Raw genomic sequence first — 26,011 nt, 5'->3', positions numbered from 1 at the left:
ATGACATAAACAATGTGTTTGCTATGACATGTGTAATTTTAACATCAGTATTTATTTTAATATTAAAAATTGTATTGAATATTGTTAAAAGAAAGTTTAAGTCTTCTTGTAATATAGACATAAATGAGTATACAATGTGTTTCAATAAAACAAATTTTTTTAAATATAATTTAAGCAAAAAAAAGTTACAATGGTATCATACTTAAAAACCAGTTTCGTAGTCGTTCTACATTAATTTGGGTAGAATTGAAAATTCCATCGGCACGGCAAGCCGAACCTTTTTTGAAACTTTCCATGACGGTGGACGTTCCATCGAATTTGCAGACATCAACAATGACGGTGGAAATTCCATATTCTTCATATTTCTTTTGTAAAAATTCAGCTTTTTGATTGCCGCGAACGTAAATATAATATAATAATCAACATCTCCACAAGAGTACTTAATTCCATGGATAGATATAACGTTCCAAAAACTTTCGATTGTTTTTCGATCTTCATTGTTAAGCAAATGAAACGATAGTGGTGGCGTGAAGGCTTCGATAGTGAAGCCTTGAATGTCAATAAATGCTACTCTCATTGTAGTGTATTTACAACTGTCGCGCGCTCTTTCAGCATCTCACTATTATACGACCGTTTTGATCATTTCCGTTAGCGGATGATACTTCAATAAACAATCATGTACAATTATACAATGTGCTCTGGTATTTGCTGGAAATCCTACACCTACTTCAATTTCCACTTTTATATCGACCATCGATGCTCTCATTCCCTCCTCCTGTTTGGAACAATCTATTACGAAGAGAGCATGATCTTTGAATGCTTCATAATCCAATGTCGGATGTACTATGTTTGTATTAGTATAGCTTCTATAAAATTGTGACGTAATTATAATAGGCAAGACTATAGTCGTTCTTTTCTAAATCCATCTTTAATCATTCGCTGGGCCAGAATTCTCGATTCAAAGCCAATCTTAATCTTACGTTGTTGGTGTTCAAGTGATCAAATTTCGAGACATCGTTTGTCTTCGTGTTGCGTCTATCCTTTTGGAAGCAGACGATAACATATCGAGGTCTCTCGACAGACGAGCTCGTTTTAACTGACCAAATCTCATTTTTAGCATCTTTCGTTAACGTAGGCAATACACAAAGTTCCCATTTTCTAAACGGAATGAATATTGGTCGATCACTTTTTATTTGCTCCATCATGCGTAATTTGATTTCATCGTTAGAATAGACGTGCTTAACTTTCAATGCCATGCTGTCTATAACATACTTTATTGTGGTGTTAGATTATACGAATGAATCGAAAAATTTGTTGTCCATACGTAATTTTGGTGTAATCATTGAATACGTTGAAAATGTGTTTTAAAGGAATCAACAAATTAAACGATTTATCCACATCATTTAGTAGCGGTTTGTTTGGATAATTCCAGCCGGCTACAGCCATTTCTTTTGACTATCAGAGTATTCAAAGTCAATGGCGTACTGTCGACTGTAAATTTCACACTGAATAGTGTTGTTGTTGGGCTTCAAAGATATGTCGGCCATATTGGTCATCGATTTGTATTGATCGATGAGATAAGCTTCAATATCTTAGATTTCGTAGCATCCCGATGGGAAGTTAATGATGAACACTTTCTTACGATCATTCTTATTGTAGAAATAAAATTTTTCACCATCGATATTCGGTATAGAATGATACGAGTGGAACCTCAACACACCAATAAAGTATTCTTTTTCGGGTTTCAATATTATGGGTGTGGGAGGTGTGAAGGAGAACTCATTTGATGTGGACGTTAAGTTCAACAGCTGAGACATGACTGTTGTTTATGAGTGACGTATATAAATTTAAATAATAATACGATTCAGGAGAAAACTTTTATTTTTTCAAAAAATAATTACATGTATGACAGTTGCGTTGTGAGCTCACCGGACCATCGACATGAGTAAGTTGATCTGGTCTACTGTAATGCACGAAGCAAGGCAAGCAAATTTGCAAGTTGAAATCTGATCGATATTGTCAAAGATTTCAATTTACAAGATGGTAGATATCGCAAAGGATTCGATACGTATATAAAAATATCCTAATGAATCAATCACTCATTTTACATTATGATGCCACCAGATGTGAATGCTGTGCGAAAACGAAAAATTACAGATCTGAAGCGAATTATTAAGAAAAAGTATTTATCTTTCAAATTGAACAAAACCGAGCATGATGAGACACTAAATAGAATTTTCAAACTCATATCTAGTCCACTCGAAAATATCGTGAATACTACCAAAAAAATGGTAAATACTTCTAAGGAAATTGCATCTAAGACAACAACACCACCACCACCACCACCACAGCCTGAAGAGAAAAAAGAGCCTAGTTTTCTTCCCGATGAAGAAATATACAAATGTGAACCAAAAAACGAATCAGTATTTACGGACGATGATGATGATGATTATGATGATGAACCTCAAGCGAATGAAGAAACTTTTTCTCCACGAACAGTCAACGAGTACTTTGAGCAATATCCTGCAATGAGCCGTCATTGTGTCATAGATTTCTTTGATCAAGATCCGCAAATCGATTATTTGTATGGTCCAAAGTATAATGTTGACAACGATCAGTGGACTTTGGGAAATAATCGCATCAACTTTGACATAACAAACGGAGATATATTAATAGAAGAAGATAATAAAGGATGGGATACAATACCAGCTACTCCAGGTCTTTACCAATTACTTTTCTACGGATATCCCACATATACCGAAGATGATTTACCTGGATACAAAACATTATTGGAAGGAACGGGGGTTCATTTGAAGAGAGATAGAACCCTAAAAGCTTCACAGCGGTGGAAGTATATCAACATTATTAAAAAGTTGTTTATTGCAAGACCTAACACTACCACTAGCATTGTAGGTAAAGGTTTACCTGACCACATTGTGAACTATAATGATAAAGATATAAAGTACGTTTACTGGGATGATGTGAACGAGATTGTTGAAAGACTTAGAATGTCTTCCAAGAATGCAGGTAACACTTCGAATGACAATGAGATTGTTTCCATTATACAGGAACTTCGTGAAGCCGATTATATATATTAAACAAATTGATTTTATGCTCATTTCCAAAATGAGTCTCGACAAGTTTGGTCGTCGTCATCAAGATTTTGATAAAAAGAAGTCGAATCTGATGTTCGAAGCACGATTAAAAAAAATCGAATTAGCCGAGTTGACGTTGAATACAAGTACTCAACAAATAAATGGGAAAATAAAATCTTTGAATGAATCAACTCAAAAATATGTAGATAAAGCGATAGAATCAAATCGGGAATATCTAAAGAGTGATCTCGAAAAAATGAAAATTTGATGGAATACATAAGGGTTATAATTTGAGTATTGCTACTCTCAATACAAATATCACACAATTGATAACAAAAAAGTATGTAGATAACCACCTAAAAAAAATGGAAGACTCATTGAATGAAATACGTAGGAATTATGATTCAAAAATTCCAAATCTCAATACAAACATTATACAAATGGCGACAAAAAAGTATAATCTCGTTTTAGAATCAAATGTCAAATTCGCAGAAACGTATCGCACAAAGTGTCTAATCAACTTCAGAGGTTCGCAAAAAACTTCAAACAGGAACTTCTATGTTTTGGATACGGAAGTACGTCGTTTGTATTCCCTTTTGATTGTAAAATCAAAAGTAAATACTACGCTTCTGAGGGATGTATGTATGATCAATTAAAGGGACTTACCATAAAAAAGAATGATAAAATAGAATTCAAATTGGGCATGAAATATAATTTTTGTATGGATCTCTTCGTACAATGTAATTTAGAAGAAGAAGAATAATAATTTCTGCCTGCTGACAGATTTCAACTTGTTCAACCGCAAATGGCCTTGTAATTTAGATATAACAAATTAAATTGAAGTTCTTTGTTCACTACACATAATGTCCGCAGAGAAGATTCAACTTGTTAAGGAATTGCATAAGCCGATTCGTCGAAATTATCCACGTCGACGAACAATAATTAAAGGTCTTTATGACTTATGGCATATGGATCTAGCTGAAATGAGACCTTATGCAAGACATAATAGAGGATTTAAAATGATTTTGGTAGTTATCGGTTGTTTTTCGAAATTCGTGTGGACTCGTCCACTCAAGACGAAAACGGCCGAAGAAATAACTCCTGCATTTTCGAGTATTATCAGAGGCGGTAGAATGCCAAAAAATCTACAATCAGATCTAGGAACGTAATTTTACAATAATAAATTCAAAACTCTAATGAAAAAACATAATATCAATCATTATAGTACTTTTAGTACAAAGAAAGCTGCAATTGCAGAAAGAGTTATTAGAACGCTCAAAACGAAACATTTCAGCTTAATTGGGAAATACGAATGGATCGATATTTTACCTCAAATCACAAAGGAATACAACAACACGAAACATAGTAAAATTGGATATAAACTGAATCAAAGTAACGAAAAATTGATTTTAAATAAGAAATTCAGTTATTTGAAAATCGCCGGACCTAGAAAGTTAAATGTAGGAGATATTGTGCGAATAAGTAAAGCGAAACATGCTTTTGAAAAAGGTTACACGCCCAATTTTACCACTGAATTATTCAAAATTACGAAAGTGAAAATAACGAATCCTGTAACGTATTTGTTAGAAGATATGACTGGATCACCCATCAGAGGTTGTTTCCACGAGGAAGAATTACAAAAAACCGAAAATCCCAACATTTATCTTGTTGAAAAGGTGTTGAAGAGGGAACGTAACAAAATATTCGTTAAATGGTTAGGCTTAGACAAAAAGCATAGCAGTTGGATATCAACAGATGATGTTGTATAGAACCAATCAGAAGTACGTTGATCTGGAGAAAACATATAAATTGGATGTCATTTAGTTTAGAGCAGTCAGTCAGTCACCATGAGTGAAGATTCTGGGTATTATAGTGAAGGTAGTAGCGGTGTTACAATAACATGTAGTAATGAAGAAGAAGAACCGAATTACGATCGTGATTTAGATCAAATTGTACTAAATTACGAAATTGCAATTAAAAAAGAAAGACATTATTTGTTGCATACAGTTTTCAATGTTGGTCGATTTGAAGTTGGGTGTAGCCTGAGCCCTGCAAGAACTTTTGCACCTGCCATCATTCTATCAACATTTATGGATACTATGGGACCAACCAAAATGTCCTTCAATTTTTTAGAATGGGATGACGTCATAGATGCGCTGCGTAAAAATAACAAGTCTTTCAATCCTCCAGCTCGAGATGAAAGTCTTGTCGATTCAAACCCCATCATCATGTTGTATCAAGATTTTTGTCAAATTACTAAAGTCATTTATGATATCAGGAATTTGTGGAAATTCGTAAAGATGATGTTACATTTTGTCTTGATGAAGAAGAAGTGGTAGAAATTGTTTGCTGCATCACCAACTTTCAATTTTGAATAATGTGAACTTTTGTGATTTTTATTATAATATTATTCATTTACTAAAACCATTCATATCTAATGGAATATATGGATTTTCCAAATGTATAGATTTAATGTATGCTGTTTCTGAAAACAGTTTAATAGGTAGGGCACTAAGAGAATATCTGTACTATTACAAAATACATGTAATCAATGATTTAACATTATAAATTTATGAAAATTTTCTTTATTTTATTCAAATACCTATCGGAGAGAACGATTATTTGAATAGAGACCTTTGTGAAGGATGCTTCTTCTACTATTTCTATCTTTAGTTGCAAGTGAAAAAATTGATCTAAATTATGCCGTAAAATATATGGAAAGATTTGGATATTTTAACAAGTCGGAACATGATGTCACAGATATGACATCGATTTTAAGAGATTTTCAAGAGAAATTCAATTTACCTGTAGATGGAACTCTTAATCCTGAGACAATTCAACTATTAGAGCGACCTCGGTGTAGTGTAGGTGAAAATGATGATGGTGAACATTCGTATAGTGTTAGAACAAAATGGAAAAAAACTAACCTAACTTGGTATTTTCCTCAAGCATCACCGCCATACGTTGCTGCTGCCGAAAAGGCATTTAATATTTGGCAACAAAATTCCAAATTTACATTTAAACGAATAACGATTCCCATGCCTTCGCCTGACATAACTATTACTATTGTGTCCATTTTCAGCTAATTGTCAAGGTAATTCATATTGTGCCTTCAAGTTTGATGGTCCCGGTAAGGTGTTAGCTCATGCTTATTTTTCCTCCGGAGATGGATGCATAGAAATTCATCTTGATAGTCAGGAACGATGGAATTCTAACATCGATGGAATTGTACAAGACGACGAAAGTAGCTTCTTTATGGTATTAGCACACGAAAACGTCCACACCTTAGGAATTGGTCATAGTGACGTTCCAACTGCAATAATGTACCCGTGGTATCAGAGAAATATAACAATGCTTGATGAAGATGATAAAATGGCACTCGAATATCTTTATGGTCCCACACAAAAATTTGTACATAATACATAAAACGACAAATCAACGACGACGACGAAGACAACGACTATGCAGCCAACACTTCGTTCAACGTCACATCCGGTGACCAATATATGTGATAATAAATCTGTAGATTTTATGTTTCTTGCATCGACTCCATCATTGCCAAATTTCCGTCTTTACATTGGTTTCAACAGATTTCTATGGAAATTTGATTTATTTGACATTCATATACCTTTACATTCTGAATACGTCAAAGATTATCTTCCACAGAAGATTCAATTCGAACCAAAATCACACATTTTTCAAAATTCTGCAGACAATTTGTTTGCATTTAATAAACTTACCGGCGATTGTTATACGACATCTTTCCCAGATTGACTATATATATATAACAAAGTACCCATACCAACTAATTCGAAAGTCGATGTTATTTTTCAAACAAATAGTGGTCAAATTTTTGTGTTTTATGATCAATCATATTACATCGAATTCAATGATGGATTTAAGAAAATTTTGAATAGAGGTCGAGTTAGCGATCGTTTTTTAGGACTTCCAAAATCCTACTGCTGCATTCCGATATATCGATAGATACATTTACTTTTTCACTCAAGACACCTCCTACTACTACAAATTCAGCGAATATTCGAGAAGTGTTGTTTCGTCTGGACCATTTGATTGGAACCTCTTTGGCACACTTTGCCCCAACACCAGTCTGAAGGAGCAACTAAAAGCACTTCTTACTCGTGTACTTTCTATTTATGAATAATAAGTGTATGGAAAATAAAACAATCAAAAATATTTAGCGTTCGTTTTATTTATTAAATTTTATCAAAAAATATATAGTTAGAAGTAGTATAACAGTATCAGGATTTAAAAAAAATTAACAAACTGTTGAAATAGTTTTATTATCATATTACCAAAAATTCCATTTGCGTGTTGTTAAAATAATAAACTTCTTATTATACATACTTAGTTCGAAGTAACAAAAACATTAGTAAATATAAAAAGTGTTGAAAATAGAATTTCTTATCGTATTATCTTACATAAAGTACACATTGAATTCCTTTTTCCAAAAATATATGGTAAGTTTGAAATATAGCAAAATGTTTCACAATTATTTGGAAAAAAATTTGATATGAATCGTCACTATAATCATCATCATTATCAGCGACAAATCTGTGGTTTTCAAATGTACAGTTCTATGAAGATTTCTATCACATTGTTCATGAGTTTTTTTTAATAAACAATAATTTGAAGTGAAGGAACAAAAACCATTATCTGAAACAAACTAATTTCTATAATGACCCCGTGGCAATGTATCAAATGATGAAGAAAGTAGTTGACGTTTATCATCATTGTAACTTAAACCAACTTTTTGTTGTTCTGTGGAATAAATATTGTGAGCATAAGATCGAATTGACTGTTGCGTTTTGATTTTATTAGTTTTTTCCCTTAAAGGTATCTTGTTCTTTACAAGATATATATATATATATATATATATATATATATATATATATATATATATATATATATGAATATATGAATTGTAAAGACGTCTTTGCCAGCTATATTATGAGCGGTTATATATTTCATTGGATGTTATATCGTAGCTCTCTTTTATACTGATGGCAACTTGATTTGGGATAAATAATTGGAACTGCTCCATAATATTTTCGTGCTATCTTCAACAAACTTATATCCAGCAAACCCACAAGTTCCTGCGAATATAATATGTTTAGTTTAATGGAATATTTAGATAATGTACTATTTCATTCATGGAAATGTTGTATATTTTGATGTTTTGTTTCTTGATTGATTATAGTAAATGTTTAACTTTTTCTTGAACATGCTTATATCACTTTCAGGATAATTATTTTCGCATTTTTCTTTATAGAAATATTTGAGAAATAAAAATAAATTAATCCAAGACGATTTATCAAGAAAAGCATATAAACAGGTTTAAGAAGTAATGAAATATATTTATTAACTATGTATATTGATACAGATAAAACAAAAGTTTCAAATTTTTCAGTGGTAAAATTTATTTGCTGCTAAGATGCTCCTTAAAGGAATAATAACTAGATCATGATTGCATCGATAACATATCGATATCCTTCGGACTCTAAAAAAAGGTCTATGTCTAATGTTTTATGATCTAAATCCGTGTTTTCCAAGGTTAGGCCCAGACCCCACAAGGAAGCAATTTGATTGTAAAAGGGGGCAATTCGAAAATTGATTCGACACGAATTCTACTCTTTTGCTCTGGGCCATTTAAATGCAATGCTAGATTTCGGTGTTCAATGTAAAGAAAAATTCGTTTGACGAGATGAAAATATCAACTGGCGTCGTTAAGTTAACTTCCTTGTGGTAGAGGACAGGCTTCGCGTGGACACCCGGATGCTTTCAAATCTCGCTAAACAACGAAGTTGCTCGGATCTAAATCAAAGAACTTCAATTAATGAAGAAGGTAAGCTGAGGCGACTTGTAAAGAATCTGCGGTCCGATGATACCTAGCAAAAAAGCAGCTCGTAGAGGCACCACCAGCTCAGTCTCATACGTCACAGGTCAGCTAACCGACGCCAACTGAGTCTAAAAAGCATTTCTTTTCTTCATATCCACATGTGTATTTAGTCTGAGGTTTCGTATTAATTTGTGCTTTTTTTCAAACTAATATTATAATTTTTCACGAAGTTGGAGAGGTTTAGAAAGATTCTGCTTTTAATTTCAATCTTCATTAAAGTTATTTCGAATTTTAGTTTCTCATTATATGAAAATTTAATTACTGTGTTTCATCAACAATTTCCTAGTGATTTCTTCCTAAAATTTATCATTAAGTTTCTTAATTAAACCATTCAATTTTTTAAATTTTAAAATTATGTATATGTTACATAGGGGGCATTAGAATTTTAGAAGGTCTTGGGTGAGGCATGACACAACAGTGGGAAACAGTGTCTACATCATTCCAATTAGCTATCTCATTCGCTTTTATAAGAAATTTATAAGAATCAATTTTCCACAGATTTATGCCAAGGCGTAGAATGTAAGTATGGCGGAAAATGTGAAGCAGGTGAATGTGTCTGTCCAACAGATTGCGAAGACGCAGGAGAAGAACCAGTTTGTGCATCGGATATGATAACATACCGCAATGAATGTGAACTCCAAAAAGTAAGGTGTTCCAGAGGACCTTTAGCAGTTATTTTCTACGGTGATTGCAGAGAAAGATTCCCTTCTGCTGCCAACACTTTGAGTAGTAAGTTTTTTATTCAAATATGCAGTAAATAAGTCAATATCGAACTATTGTTACGTTACTCTATCATTAAATGAAAAAGACTCTAGTAGATGACGATTATACAGTATGCAAAATAAGTAGTCAATATAGTATCTTCTCGGTAAGTTGGTAAACAAATTACGTATTTGCCTGTTTTATACTCTATTATTTTGCCAACACAATAACAAAACTTCGACTATAGGTAAAGGTGTTACAGGCTTAAATAGATATGAGTATATCTTGAAAAAATTCAGCCCATAAATATAAATTCTTTATTCAATGTTTACAAACTTGTACCTCAGTAGAGAAACCTAGAATACTAGAACTAGAACACCTAGAAAATATTTCGTGGCGTATTAGAAATGCTAAAACATCGATAGGAAAAATATATTAATCTAACTAGAGACTATATTCAAAACACGATACACATACAGAGTTATGCTTATGCGCAGGCACGCGCCATCTTTCTCTCGCACAATGTGACGTCACGTTGGAATCAAAATGTGAAGTATAATGTATGCTGTATACCTGTTATAAAGTTTTATTTTGATTCCAAAAGTAATATTTGATGCAAATACTATCTATATATGTATTATTTATTTGGTTACTGAATTAACCAATTTAATTTCACGTTCTTGTTTCGTGAAATAACTAGTTAATTTTCCAAACAAGTGCGGAAAGTGATACTTACCTCGCACGCGACTGCATTTGTCCGGAACGACGCGGAGCGGAGTTCGGGCAAGCGGTCAAGTGCGGGAAAGACACTTTACGCGTGAGTTAGGAACATTATTTTTTCTACGACCGTATATACAAAAAAGTATACCAACCCATTTTTCTAAAATTATTTTATTCCAACAAACATAATAATATACAAAACTTTAACTAAAAACTACTAATTATTATAAATATTAATATTGAAAACACAATTTGTTGTATTCTGTAGACTAGTAAGATTTGTCGGTCCAGTGGAGTTATTTGGTTTCAACTGGAAGGTAGATGACGTCGATGAGGATGGCATCGGTTGCAGGTCGCATAAAGATGACGATGACGGTGACGGCAACGGTTTCAAGTCATTTGGCAGGTAACAGCTCGGAATTGATTTCATTTGCAGCCTAAAAATGACTTCGGGAAGTTCTTCGTCGGATGAATCCATTAATATTATTGTATCGGATTCGGTTTAATGTGGTTTAATTTAGAAGAAGATTGCACTTATTCGGTCATTTCCAAGACATTTTGAACAACTTTGACGTTTTAGTAACAATTACATGGTTATATAAAAAATATCTGTATTATTTTATATTTTTAAAAAATTAAAAATGCTACAAAAAGCTAGAAAAGGTTTAAATTTCATTTGATAGACTATTTCGTAAATATTTATTTACCTGTAATAACAATAGTTATAATCTCAGAAGTAAAAAACTATCTAATAAGGTCAAAATTTGCATAATTTTACTTTCCCGCACTAGTGCGGGAAAGTGACACTTTCAAAACTACAATGCGTGCGGGAAAGTGGGTTAAAACGCACGGTCGTAGAAAAAGAATATTTAATATATGATTAGCAAAATTTTGAGATCATTAAATTTAATAATATGATTTTTGATATGTTATGGGTATAGTTTATTTATTTGTGTGAATCATATGTAGGTAAATAAGCAATGTTTTAAAACTAAACACTTTACATTATATGGAACTATCCTCTTTGAAAAAACACGTGCTAAAATAAATAACACATAGGGGAAAGTGGTCAAATGATTCCCCGCCGTAAATCAGAGACAACTGTTACCATATATCCAAATGCACATGAAACATGTCCCCCGCACCCTTGCCAGTTGCCTCTCCAAGTCATGGCGGTGCGAGTGCCTGGTGTGATTTTATTATTTGTGTTTATTTGAGTGTTGTCTTATTTGCTGTTATTAATAGCAGTTAGCTAATATTTGAGCAATGTTCTATCACTACACGTGGTATTTGAAGGTTAATGTTTCGATCGATATGCTGGAATTTGATGTTTGGAGCGAAATGATCCCTTCTGTGTATGTAAAATGATTTTATCCTATCCTATCATTTTACCCCATTAGTATTTGTTGTTTTCACATATCATGCTAAAAATTTATATACGCAAAACTAATCGCCAAAATTGATCGGAAGAACAAATACAAAAGGCAATACATACCGTCAGAGATGGTATGCCTTAAAAAACCGTAGAGAATTTAAGATCTGTGATGGCATTAAAAAAATAACAAAACGTAAAAATTGAATAACTGTAGGCTCCGCTTAAAAGTTAAGTAGCAACAAAACAGTAGAACAAGAAAAGGACATAGAGTCTAGAATGGACGGGCTCGCCACACAGGAGATGTTTCAACCTCAACCTACAAATTGACAGAAACAAATAATTTACAGCATTTGTACGGATAAAAATAGAATTGATAGATGGCGCACCTCCAGGCACTATATATGCATGCAATTCATCTGATTGGATGAAATTAGATGTGTTATTCGATCACTTCTTAAGTCATGCCAAACCGACAGCAGAAGATCCGACTCTTTTGAAATTAGATGGTCACCTATCTCACAAAAAATTTGAATGTGGTATTAAAAGCCAGGGATAATCACATCACTATTGCATGCCTGCCGCCTCATTGCACCCTCAAACTCCAGCCCTTGGACGTTGGAATCATGTGTCTGATGTTTATCATAAACAAGTGCTGGAGAAGTGGATGAATAATAATCCTGGGTGTGTGGTAACCGTGTTACAGAGGCCTATCTAGAAGCAACAGTTCCATAGTATGAATGGATTCAAAAGCAGAAATAAATCCGTTCAACTCTAATATTTTCACTAATGTGGACTCCATTGCAACTGAAACGCTTGAAAGGGATGTTTAAAATGGCACGGTAAAACCTCCAATTCCGATCGCCGGGATATCAAGTCCCTCATTAGCAGACACCGTGCAAATAAATTCTTCTCAAGCGAGTAATCCAGAAAGTGAAACACTACAGCATCTACAAGTGGATATTCAAGAATCCCCTCAGCAGTCGACTCCTATGATGACTCAGAAATTTCCACAAGCACCACAATCAACAGAACGGTAAAGGAAAATGTGGTGGGAAAGGAAAAGAAGGCGGAAAGGAAAAAGGCGAAACAGATTCATCTGAAGAGGAGAGTGATACCGGATGCCTCTTCTCTACTGAAAGGGTTCGGTTCGTTGTGTATCTTAAATTGGGAGATGGGGCAAGTGCGGGAATAGATAGTGACAATAAAGGCAATTTTACTTGCGATATTTGCCTTTCTAGTAATCAATTGGATTGTGTGAAAAAAATTTAAGTCTATAGGTTCATGTCCAAGTTCCAGATAAGAAAATTATTACTTTCTAAATGAAGATTTGTTTTTTCTATTGATAGGAATAAGTGTTATTTGTGTTTACCTCAGGGATCATTCTATATATAAGTATGTATGAAATGATCCTTCACTAAACGTTAACAAAAAAATCTAATACAAAAAAATTACATACATAATAAAAAACAAGTATGCAGTTACAAAGTTAAGTAAATTTCATTACCTCCAACAATATAAATCTTGCGATTTTGCGTTCAACTTTAGCTACATTTAAGTTTTTTCCTTAGGGGGATCATTGTACCTCACCTTCCCCTAAATAATGAGTATCGTATCTAAATATTTCCAACCAGACTCAAACCGTTTTAGTTAATATTTCTACAAGTGAATCAACAACAACATAAAATGAGTATAATTATTTGAAAAAAATGGAATTATTTCTGTATTATTTTGTGATTCACAACATTCATTTACCATATTTTAAATAATTTCATCCTCTCGATCACAGATTCCTATTGACTGCTTCGTCATGTTTTAGAAACCGAAGTGTTTTTGCTTGTAGCGACGGCATTATGATCTCATATTATAAAGTACAATATATTAAAAGAAAATAATAACAGTTAGGTCAACTCTATGATAGCCGCTAAACACAAAAAAATATCACAAACATACAAAAACCCAGTAAATACGTACAGCTCCAACCTAATCTCTATAGCCAAGAAAACAATCTTATTCCAGTGTGACGTCATGCGTGAGGCAAGTCAAATTTGAGCCGAAAATTCAGCATACCAGTGTATGTGCATCGTGATTCAAAAATAAAAATCATATGTTCGAAAATTTTTTATTGTAAATAGCTTTGGGTCAGAGCAGAGAAATCAGCCCTCGTATATCATTCTAAAGCGTGTGACACATTTTAATTTGTTGACTCAATCATTCACTTTACATTTTGTGCAATAATTTATAGAAGTTGAGATTATTCAGTAGGTTAAACCGACTTGTATATTATATAAGTCACTTATATAGTGGATCATCTTTATATAACTGTAGTGTGCATTTCAATAATTGGTAACCCACTAACTTTCTAGCAACCTTCCCTAACATCACGATACAAATTAACCAAATGACAGGTAATGAATTTGATACGGCAGTATCTCGACTTCCAGACAACTCAATCGTAGATAGCACTAACACGGAAAAGGAAGCTTGCAAGGATATATTATGTGACTTCGAAGCAACTTGCGAATTAGGTCCCGATAACTTTCCACGCTGCACCTGCCAATTTAACTGCATAAATGTATTTACGAGTCCAGTTTGCGCATCTGATCTTAGAATTTATCCATCTCTCTGCGATATGAAGATGGAAGCGTGCCAAAGACAAGAGGATTTGAGGCTTAGACCTTTAGATCTCTGTCAAGGTTTGGATTATATTTGGATGTAGGAAGTTAACACTAACACTATGGCACACTATACACCTAATGCTTTAGAAACTGGAATAGGTACTATTAACACACGTTATAACTTTAATTTCTGCTTCGTAATAATACCATTTTAGTGAAGGCCTCTAGTTACCAATATCGAATAGTGCATTGTCAACAGTTTAATATATAAAAAATACGACGCAGACCAAATAAGAGATTTAGAAAAATTCTAATACTACTATATCTACTAACGAAATCTTTTATGTTGATATATTGATACAAATTCACTTATTACGATATTCATGAATCTGAATAGAAGTATTTATGTAATGAAATGTGATCAAGTTTATATAGTGGTTTAATTTACGGCTTTATATAACTAATCTTAAAATTTTGGATAAACCTCGCGCTTCTACTGTATTTATCTTTTTTAATTATAACTCTGTTTTTATACTTACTTTCTTTATCTTTTACTATCTTGTGAATCAGTATCAGAATCAAAATCAAAATAGAATAATATAATAATCTCCTCCAAATGTTTATCAATCGTTCCGTTTTTCCCTTCAATTCTATTCACTTACCTCAAAGTATTAATGCTCCAAAACTAATGATTTCGATAACCCTGTTATCACCTACAGAAACGACGGTAGACTAATGTATTTTGATGCACAAAACGCGTTTATAGAAAATGAAACTGCTGTAATTAAGTGGAATTGGTCTTATGAGAAAAATCTACATTTTGCTTAATTAATCATATAGTAGAAATGAAATTTTCAAAGAAAGTTTAAATGATAAAACAAGTATAGCTGGAATCTGAAATAGGAAACGATAAAGACTCTATGAATATGAAAGGAAAAAGATAGTAACAAACCAACACAATATTGGGATGAGATTATCACTGGAATTAGAAATTATCACTGCAATCAAGAAAATTGGACGGATACTAATGTACAATAAAGATAGTTTGTATTGGGAACAAGTACAAAATGTATAGAAGAAGGTATTGAAGAAGAATACGAATTTTTAAATTAGAAAATCGCACTTCTTCGCCGTGCCATTTATATTATATATTTCCAGAAATGAAAAATTTCCTTTTACAACTTGATTAGGAATTAGGAAAAAAAATCATAAAGTTTGAGAAATATGTTCTAAAAAAACAAAATAACATTTCTTACTAATCTGTACATATTAGAAAGATGTAAATAGTATTAGAATCACTAATTTTAACTATATATGAACATTAGAAATATTTTAATTTTCGATATGGACATAATGTATAAAGAAGTCTTAGATGCGATTACTATCAATTATCCATAACTTAATACGAAATAATTGGTTACAAAACAATCCTATTGTATAAATATTTGCTTTAGTAGATACCGTAAGTTATTGACCACCAACAATGATGTTATTTCTGATAAACTTACAAACTCAATTGGCTCATAAAGCATTTGTAGATCATATATACTATTAATAAATATTTATTAATCAAAACGGATTAAAACCCAATTGTTCTGTATTTTCTTGATATTTAATAAAGTACAGACTTGATTATATTATTTAATAATCGTATATACATTAAATCTGTTAATGTGAGCTCCCATCCTATTCCTGATTAATGCCTTTTTTGGTCGGTATTATAAACTGACTGCTCTCTTTGTTGCTTCACTTTCTTGTAAAATATCCCATAGTAGGTTCTTTCTTCCTTTTTATAACTTGTATCATGTGTAAACTATTCTTCATGTATTTCATATTTTTCTGTTAGCCTCTTTCCTATTATTTGTGAGCAAACTTAAAAGTGTGATTTTGATAGGAAAATTAGTATTCGTATACAAGGGTTTCTATATAGAAAGATCTTCTATATAGAAAGATCCCAATAAATGATTCATTTTGATATAGGAATACGAACCCTTACGGTACCTAGTTGCTGAGATATAGGGTGTTCAAAATTTTGAATCAAAATCAAAAATTTGTCACAAACCAAGAACTCCTTTAATTTTTTTTTCATATTTGATGACCAATTTGCTACTCAATCAAGTAATATTTTGACATAAAAAAACTTTGGGAAAATGTAACCAGTGGCGCGCAGTCAGAGTTTATTTGTCACAATAATAACAAAATTGGCAATGAAAATAAAAATAATAATAGCACAAATTAAATTTAAATAACACTGTATAACGACAATTATAAAATTTACAATGTTACTGTAGTTGTTCAAACTGTTGGCCGCTTATTTCAATACAACTATTACACCGTTTTATAATTGAAAAACGTGAAATTGAAATTATGAATAATTTTTATTTGTTTTGAACTACTTACGTTTTATCATTATTCGAAATTATATGAATAATTAATTAATTTGTAGTTACTCACGTGCTTGCAGACTTTTGCTTAGAGGCAAATTTCTAGAACACCGTTCATTTTAACTCCATAAAAGGTTATTAGTTTTTTTAACTAAAAATAATCAGGCAATTTTAAACAGTAGCGTAAAAAATAAGGGGATAAAAGTGACGACTAACCCTGACACCCTATATATCAGCAACTAGGCTCCGTAAGGGTACGTATTCCTATATCAAAATGAATCATTTATTGAAATCTCTGTGGTAGAGCGTTGTCGGTCGAATATAGAAACACCCTGTATTAGAACTTGATATTTCTCTTCTTGCTAAAAGGATCGAATCCATTTTCCCTCCTTTAATCTTCTTCTTTGTTGTTTGGTATGTAAATCACGTATTGTACTATTCCTTTATTCCCATCTTGTCCTTGCTCCTTTTATTCATTATTTCATTTTTTATGGTCTCATGGATTTAGCTTTCCAACTTCTTAAATTTCTCAATATCAAATATAAACTATATCATGTACCTTTTAATTCAGAAGTTAAGCGAATTCGTGTAAACATATTTTATTTTGTGCTATGGTATTGGTGCCATATGGTTAACGTTTAAATAAGGATTTCTTTTTGAAACTCTAATGTTATTTATAGAGGGTAGTAGCACCTCTCCAATATTGTTTGTTTAAGTACCAAATAAGCGCAGAATTGTTAAATTCATGATAGTTGCATAAATCATAAACTGGTTTTAAAAAATTCACTCTTCTTTATAATAACTGATTTCACTTATAACGCCCATTATTTCTAAAAATGATCATATGTACAACTAGTTATTATTATCATTAAAGGAAAATTTAAAAGATATGTACACCCACCTATCGGCAAAAATAATGATACAAATTATTTATGATACATTTAGGATAGGCTAAGACACCCACACTAACACATCAATAAAAGAAATGTGATAGTCCAGGAATTTATGATTTAAGTAATTGATAATGTATCCTCAAATATCTGTATCTGGAAATATAAAGTATTCGAAGGCTCGGAATATAATAAGTGTACACTTATGGTGGCTCTAAAACAAACTACTATCTGTGTAACGTGATATTATTTATCAATTCAATGAAATCAATAAATGAAGAGATTGATTACAATGCAAATAGTGGTGGAATAAACATATTTCTACTTTCCACTTCTTATTTTTTATTTCTACTGAGTGATTCAGAGGAAGTTTATCAATTAATAATAAAGTATACAAATATCATTTTTCATTACGTGAATACAGGCCCAAAATATTCCACTAGACTTTGGAGTATAACGTAAATTTAATTGAAATTTCAATTCAGCTAAGTTGACACAACTAATAAGATTTATTGAAAAACATTTAAATTAAACCAAACAAAAATGAAATCGTTAACGGTCTTTCGAGAACACTTGCTATTTTACTCGCTATCGCGTACTTTTAATCAGAAATATTACTTGTGTTTTCATCTTTGGGGCCAAATATTCTTCTTGCAGAATGAAAAATATTTCTACAGTTAAGGAAAATTGAGGGGATATTGTCATTTCTGCATATTTCTTCAATTAACTATCCAGAATATTGATTTGAAAATAAAATGAATAAATATCATTTTTTCTATTACATTCAATCCATTCTTTATTGGTTTCTGGTATCATTCCTATTAAATAAAAAATATGTTGTTTGTTTTATTCAATATTATTCGCAGGGTGATAAACTTGAAGGTTGTATTGTAAACTTGCAATGCTACTTTCAGTATGTAAATAATTTAAGACCTACACACCCTATCAGTCCTAAATTAGTTACCTTAATTTGCTTAGAATAGAATAGATTAATTTGATAAATGAGACCAAAGTAGATACATACAATTAATAAAATTTTAAAAATTCGTTGCCAAAACAACAAAGTTATTTTTGAATTTTATTCATCATGTTCTTCAGCCAAATGAATCATTGCTCTTGTGGGTTATAAAATATCATAGGACTCTACGGTTTTTTCCGTTTATTCACATGATCGTGACATCTACTCCATTTTCCGCACTTCAACGACTTTTTCAACGAATCCCAATGTGAAAGTAATTTTATACCTTATTATTCCGTTGTACTTGCTCCCATACAATTCTATACTCAAAATTTGTGCTGCAGATCCCATTCTGTTCTCGACTTTCTACCCTTTATAAATCAATATTCGCAATTAATTTGTTATCAGTATCGTCAAGTTTAACTACTAGCAATATAATTTTATTGATAAGCACACCGATTATTTTATTATTGTTTCCTACCCAAATTATCGCTAAAATGGTATTATTAGTATTAGAAAATATTTGGCTTTTATAGGTACATAATAATCTGAATTTTTATAGTTCTGTTGTTAGGCATGCTAATTGGTGAACGTATGTTTTCAAAATGGAATATGATGAAGCAAGAAGAAAAATATAAAAATTAATAATCCACATTTTCTCGACTTTTTTATCATTTTTATATAAATATACATAAATATATGACGACTCAAACGATTTTACAGTTTTATATATATTCTCATCACATAATCTTCTGATTTTGTACTTCTATTTAAATTATGTATAGCTTCAACAGTTACATATTTCTTTTCTGTGCCAATCCAAACTAGAAATAGGCAAACAATTTTAATCCTTTTTTTCTATTTCTCCTCCACGCTAAGTTTTCCACTGCTTATCTTTCATAAATAGTCTTTTAGTTCGAAAACTACCAATGAATCTTTCAATTCAGCTTCTATACTAACTGTTTGAATTTTTTTGTATATACTGTACATATATTCTTGAATGAATTTTCCCCATTTTTGTTCTATGTTAATATGTTGGACGTTCACAATTTTTAAATATCTAGAGATTATTGATTTAATTTTTATCTAGGAATGGAGGTAAAACCATGCAAGGGAGAAAAACCACTAACGGACTCTATTACAGAAAGAGAATTAGACTGCGGAAATGGTCCATTTAGACAAGACTGTCCTGTAGGAAGCTACTGCCATCAAACAGCCAAATTTGCTAAGTGCTGTCGAAAAAGTGAGTTATTCAAGTTAATGCAAATGAAGTTTCAATTTATTTTTTAACAGTTCGGGTGCCATTATCCTTTATAAGGTTAAGTAGCTGTGTTTAGGTATCATCCATAAATGTGATATTGAGATTTTTAGATTTTCTGTGCATAAAGTGGGTTTAATATTGGTTAGGAAATTTATAATTATTGATAGCAAAGAAACGAAAGGAAAATTGCTCCTAAAACATTGATAAAAAATCATATCACATAATATAGTTATGTGAAATATAGTTAAGAAATATGGAAAATCCCGAGTGTTGTTATTTTTGTTCTATTGGTCTAACCAAACAATTCAAATAACTAAGTCATTGTTAAAGTTATCATTGATTCCTTGCTTTAGTGCACATATGTTTGATCCAGAAAAAAGTTGGATCCTATTTATTATTCACGATCTCCGTATTATTTTTTTAATACGACCACTTAAAAATAATGAGAATTTTATATATTCAATGCAAAATTAATTCCACAATTTGATGAGAATATTCTAGTGTGCGGATCACATTGTTTACACTACTAATACATCAACACTAACAATTACAGTGTGTGATACGCGTTTCGATAACTTAATTATCGTTTTCAGAGCCTAAAGGTAAACTGAGTTTATCTTTAGTGTGTCCAATATGCCACAGTTTCAGAAATTCCTGTTTAGTAATAATCTAGTGTTTCTATGAATAAACCATTTTTATTATTCCAAAAGTTTGCCAGGATCGATCCTCGAAGATTCAATTTAAAAATGTATTAATAGGTGAAGCTGTAGTGGAGAAAAAAGGTTGTGGGGAAAGTTGGTTTGGTTGCTGTCCAGATGGAAAAACTACTGCTCAAGGACCGAATTTTGGAGGTTGTCCATCTATTTGTGACTGCAACAAACTAGGATCGTATTCAGATACTTGCGACGTAGAAACTCAGCAATGCAGATGTCGTCCTGGAGTTGGAGGTGGAAAATGTGATAGATGCGAACCAGGATTTTGGGGACTACCGAAGATATCTGCAGGCTACCGTGGATGTATACGTAAGAAGATTTTAATTTTAATATATCTTTTGAATTCGGATTCAAACTAGATCAATTTTAAAGTTGGTTTTATATAAGCTTATGTAACTAGCGTTGTGCTAATTTGATATCACGTTTAACGTAACTAAACTTATTCAACAAATTGTATATCAGGAGGGTAACTGGATGAAACAGTTGCAATCTTAATTATGTTTCTACCTGATACATCCATTTTATATTAAACTTACTCAGTGAATGTCAACGGATATAAAATTTTCACTATCAGAGTTAATAGAAAATTTTAACTTCACAACATTTGTTACTTTTCACATCTTCCATTCCATTTTCTTGATATGTCCCAGTTTTCTACACAAGTAAAATCAACGTATATCCATCGCATACTAATTTCCATATACCATTTTTATCAAAATCTTTATTACATATCTCTCAGTTATATTTTAATGCGAATTTTGATGTTTTCTATAAAGAATATCAAATCGAACTAGAAAATATTCCTCTCAAAATATTGCTGATAAATAATCTGTGGATGATTTTATGTGAAACACATTGATATTGTGGAATAGAATAATGGAAATAAGATTTGAATTAGAAATCATAAACAGGGAGACATTGCTAAATATCGATTTATAATTAGAAAAAAATTGTATCTAACGTCAAGTATCACCTAGCATTGATTAATGAAAAAAATCCGGAGAGATTTGCTTCGCATATTTATGGAGCTTTTACAAGGGAACCTCTCTAACTGTTATTTCCAAAGTTTTACGGTTACGAAAATATTATATAAACTTCCTACTTTACAACAATACAAAACTTCTGCATTAAAAACTTTGAATTGAAACATCTCCGTTTGATATGTGTATACCAAATGCTTTCTTATTTTTCAGCCTCTTTACAATGTAATGTTCAGCTCCTGTATAGAATATACTCCTCGATAATCAAGCGTGATTCCATGAGTTATAAAAAAAGTGTAGAATCAAAACAGTTGTTTAAATCTTTCTATTAAAGATAATGTTTGCATCACTACCTCTGCTGTACTCGAGGAATTTATCCAAAACTTTACATTGATAATCCCCATGTAAATCATTTTTTATTTAAATCCATACATTCTTCCAATTCTTATAAAAAACTGAATACCCCAAAAAATAGAATAATTCACATACGCTCAGTTTTCGGTTTAAAACAAAATGGTTTACGTTTTGGGTCAACTAAATTCATGGAGAAAGAGCTTTTCACAAAAACATATTGTGTGCGTTGTAATTTTAGCAGCTTCAAATTTATTGTCGTTTTCACGTTACATACTACTAGATTTATTATAGCATAATTGAAGCGTAATCAGACCATTGTTTTAGAGTTTTACAATTTTATCTGCTAAATTATTGGTCAATTTCGATCATTAGATACCCGTAAAAGATTAGGCAACCTCATTGCGTATTTAGTTTAGTTCACATTTCAGCAGTCTAATGTGAAATCTTATATTTTCAGTAAATTGAATTATTGGTGATAACCTCATGTAAAAAGGGAAGATGAAATAAAAAAATTAGAAAAATACTTAAAATACTCCTTACTGTCAACATATAAGATTGAATTAGACAAAAGTTAAAAAAATCAATTTGGCGGGTAAGTTGAGTTTATAAATTAATTGAAGACTAATTACGCTTCTTCTACATTTGGCTTCTTAATTAGACAGTCTAAGCGCTATAAATGTTTTCAAGGGAGGTTCTATAATATATATCCGAAAAATTGTGAAAATAAATGTTGGGTTCATCAATCATTAATGTCATTACTTTTGCAGGTAAGATATTGATTTGTAAATTATTGCAGGAATTTTTTTCTTTTTCACTACCTTTTAAATGTTGAAAACATGAAATTATTATTGACAGGCCTTTTTTCTTATAAATAAGAATATATAAGTACATAAACAAAAATGAACAATTTCCAATCCTAACCTATAAAATTTATTGTCATTTATATTCTAGCCAATGAATATTCAACTACATTCATAACGACCTAACCTGTTGAAATTTAATGTTATCCATAAATTCACCAATCAATATCAAACATCATTCACTCAAACGTATCCTTATCTAACCTATAAACAATCAACGTCATTCATAATTTAACCAATCAAAAATTGATGAAAGTTCCTATAGTAACCAGAATCAATATTTCAATTAATCAATATTTGTATCAACGTCAATTTGAATATTGAATTCTTAAATTTTTAAAAACTTTACTAATATAAAAAATCACCGAAAATCTTAATAAATATATATATATATATATATATATATATATATATATATATATATATATATATATATATATACACTACCACTACGCCATCCACAATTACTCTGTCTGCTGCGCGTTTCGATAACCAAGTAATCGCCAAAGATTGATGTTAAACTAAAACCTAATAACTTGATTCACTTGGCAGGAATCTTAACATTGCTTGACTACTAAACGATAGAGTGGGCGGCTGTAAATAATTGATCCATTGTCCTTATTTAAACTTTTCTTGTTTTCTGTTATTTCATTGTTTCCACATTTATACCACAATTTATTATTGGATAAATTTTCCAACAATTTTACACTATTAATTAATATTTATGTTATGATTAAGAATGGCAGCGTGATCGGCAATATTCTTTTTATCGGTGAGTCCATAGTACATAGCTCATTTAAAATATGGACAGATCGTTGCTGATTATTAAAAATGTATCCAATATAAAATTGTGGGATGCATTTGAAACCATTGAAATAACTAAATGTAAGAAGGACCAATTCCTTACAGCCCACTTACAGTTTAGTAGTCGAGGAATAAATGTTAAGATTCCCACCAAGGAGGTTTTTCCGCTGGAATTAATTTTCACGGGAGAAAGTTTATTTGTGGGAAAATTCCGTATACAGACAGTGTAATTGTTAGTGTTGATGTAGTGATAGTGTAAACAGTTTGGTCAGTATGAATATCAACAACGGTTCCAAAAATTCCAACTAAGACAATGTTGCGGTTCTTTAATAGCCTTTATGGTTAGATATTGTAATATATGTAACCATAATTCCATTTCATCAAGCTGTACTTCGTTTTTGACCGATAATACATTAAGTTTTAGTGACACAGTATTACATAGTAGTTCAGCTTACAATTTTTGAACTGCAGACGATCCTAGTGGATCTAGTTCTAGACTCTGACTAAATAAAAGGCACACGTTGAATTCTAAGCTCTTACAAATCTTTATTAATTACACAAAAACACTACAAATCAAACGTAAATATTGAAATTTCTTATTATACAAATATAGTTCATTCCATCTGACCTCATTGTCAACAACCTTTTATAAAATATTTACATTTAAAACTTCCTGTAAATATTTCTAGCGATAGTAACAATAATGCGATGGTAACATTTTTACTCAGTTTTTCAAAGTTATTGAACTATATTGCATACCATCACACGTACAATAACAGATATAACAACAAGTGTTAATACCTTAACGTGAAGCACATGTGAATTTAACGAGAAATCATTACCTTTAAGAAATTGTATTGAAACAATTTCAGCATAATAATGAGAAAAAAATTAATAAAAATCATAACTTATTGAAAGACGAAGATCTGATAAAACTTGAGAAGAATAATCTCATTGATAAAGTTGCGTTCATTCCACGAAGTACTTTTCAACATATTAAATTTGTATATATTTATGTGTAAATAAAATAATATTGGAAACACAACTATCCTCAAATGGTTCGAATTATTTAATTTGTTTCAAAGTTAGTGAAAAATAAAATGTAAATAAATATAAATATATAAAAATAAAATAAAATAAAACTCCTAGAGTTACTTAGAAATTCAAAATTTTTCCTGCGTTCACGACTAGGTCATCTTTCCTTTTGTTGAACGTTCATTGCCACTGATGACTTTGTTTACGGATCCTAGGATTACACGAGCTTCTGCCGCTACGTTTAACAAGACACAACGTACTCTTGCAAACCTCATGCTCCTGTTTCTGTTCAAGACTGTTAACTTTGCGCAAATATTTGTTGTTTGATTTTTGAATACCATATAACATCTTGCGGATGGTTTCTTTGCTGACATTTAACTCATTCGACATGAATCAATGATTAGGGACCTATCAGATATGAATAGGGTATTCAAATGGTCTAAATTCGCATGGTCACAAGTGGTTACGGGAGCTCCTTAACGTAGATCGCTTTCTACTGATTCACACCCAACTTTGAAAAGCAGTTTGGAGTTGCAAACAAAAATGAAAAGAGGAATGGAACGGGAATTCAGTTATAAATTACTAAAAAGGAAACGAGTAACTAGAACAGAACTGAATAAAAAGGAGCCTATGCTGTAACATATACAAAAACTAAATATATGTTTTTAATATATAACAATACAGAAATCAGTTCTATTTTATTCGTTCCCAAAGAAACAGAAAATACGAATTTACATAGAACTAAGCATAGAAAATTTGCTTAAAATAATTTTCAAGGAAATTATAAAAAGTAAGAGAAGCTTTGTAAGCATTATATATAAAAACAAAGTTGAAACGATATTGAAAAAATTTACCAGGAGTAACTAATTTCTTCAAAACCTTGAATGTGATAATGAAACAGAAATGACTATTGAACCACAATAAGTAAATAAAAGAGTATTAAAAATATTTAAAGTAAAATGTTGGCACTTTACATCATACAGTGAAATGTTATTTTCTCTCGACCCTTTAATATTGTATTCTCTTCTCATATCTGCTGTCTTAGTCTTACTCCGTTGCATTTCAATTTTTCTGCTTCAATTTTTACAGTAGATTTCCCTATTTTATTGACACTCATTCTTGCTTCTATTCAGTCTTTTTAAACTATCTTTTAGTATACCATCAATAACTCTTCTATAATTGCCATGTTATCGTTTCTATTTTTATTTTTTTCATTTTTTTCCTTGTTTAGTAAAAATCATACTTTTTCCTTCAATTTCAATCAAACTCAGAAAATTTTTGTTTTTGACTATGTGAATGCCAATCATTCTAATTATTATTCGCTTTTTATTAAGGCATATACATATTT

At 31.3% G+C, this 26,011-nt stretch overlaps 1 protein-coding gene across 10 annotated transcripts in view; it reads left to right on the top strand.

Moving 5' to 3' along the window:
• Window positions 1-26,011, top strand: part of LOC130894048 (agrin-like) — a 451,778-nt gene that overhangs the window by 402,471 nt on the left and 23,296 nt on the right. For 7 of the 10 annotated variants that reach the window (XM_057800642.1, XM_057800614.1, XM_057800625.1 and 4 more), the window contains 4 exons: window positions 9,511-9,741; window positions 14,173-14,502; window positions 19,747-19,899; window positions 20,676-20,939. In XM_057800642.1, coding sequence (XP_057656625.1) covers window positions 9,511-9,741; window positions 14,173-14,502; window positions 19,747-19,899; window positions 20,676-20,939 — 978 coding nt within the window. The remainder of the gene's footprint in view (window positions 1-9,510; window positions 9,742-14,172; window positions 14,503-19,746; window positions 19,900-20,675; window positions 20,940-26,011) is intronic. The other 3 variants (XM_057800666.1, XM_057800652.1, XM_057800634.1) reach the window with 1 other exon arrangement.

The sequence above is a fragment of the Diorhabda carinulata genome, chromosome 1 (assembly GCF_026250575.1).
Source record: "Diorhabda carinulata isolate Delta chromosome 1, icDioCari1.1, whole genome shotgun sequence".
Classification (NCBI taxonomy): Eukaryota; Metazoa; Arthropoda; class Insecta; order Coleoptera; family Chrysomelidae; genus Diorhabda; species Diorhabda carinulata.
Note: the sequence above shows the minus strand (reverse complement) of the source record. Positions and strands in the feature narration are given on the sequence as shown.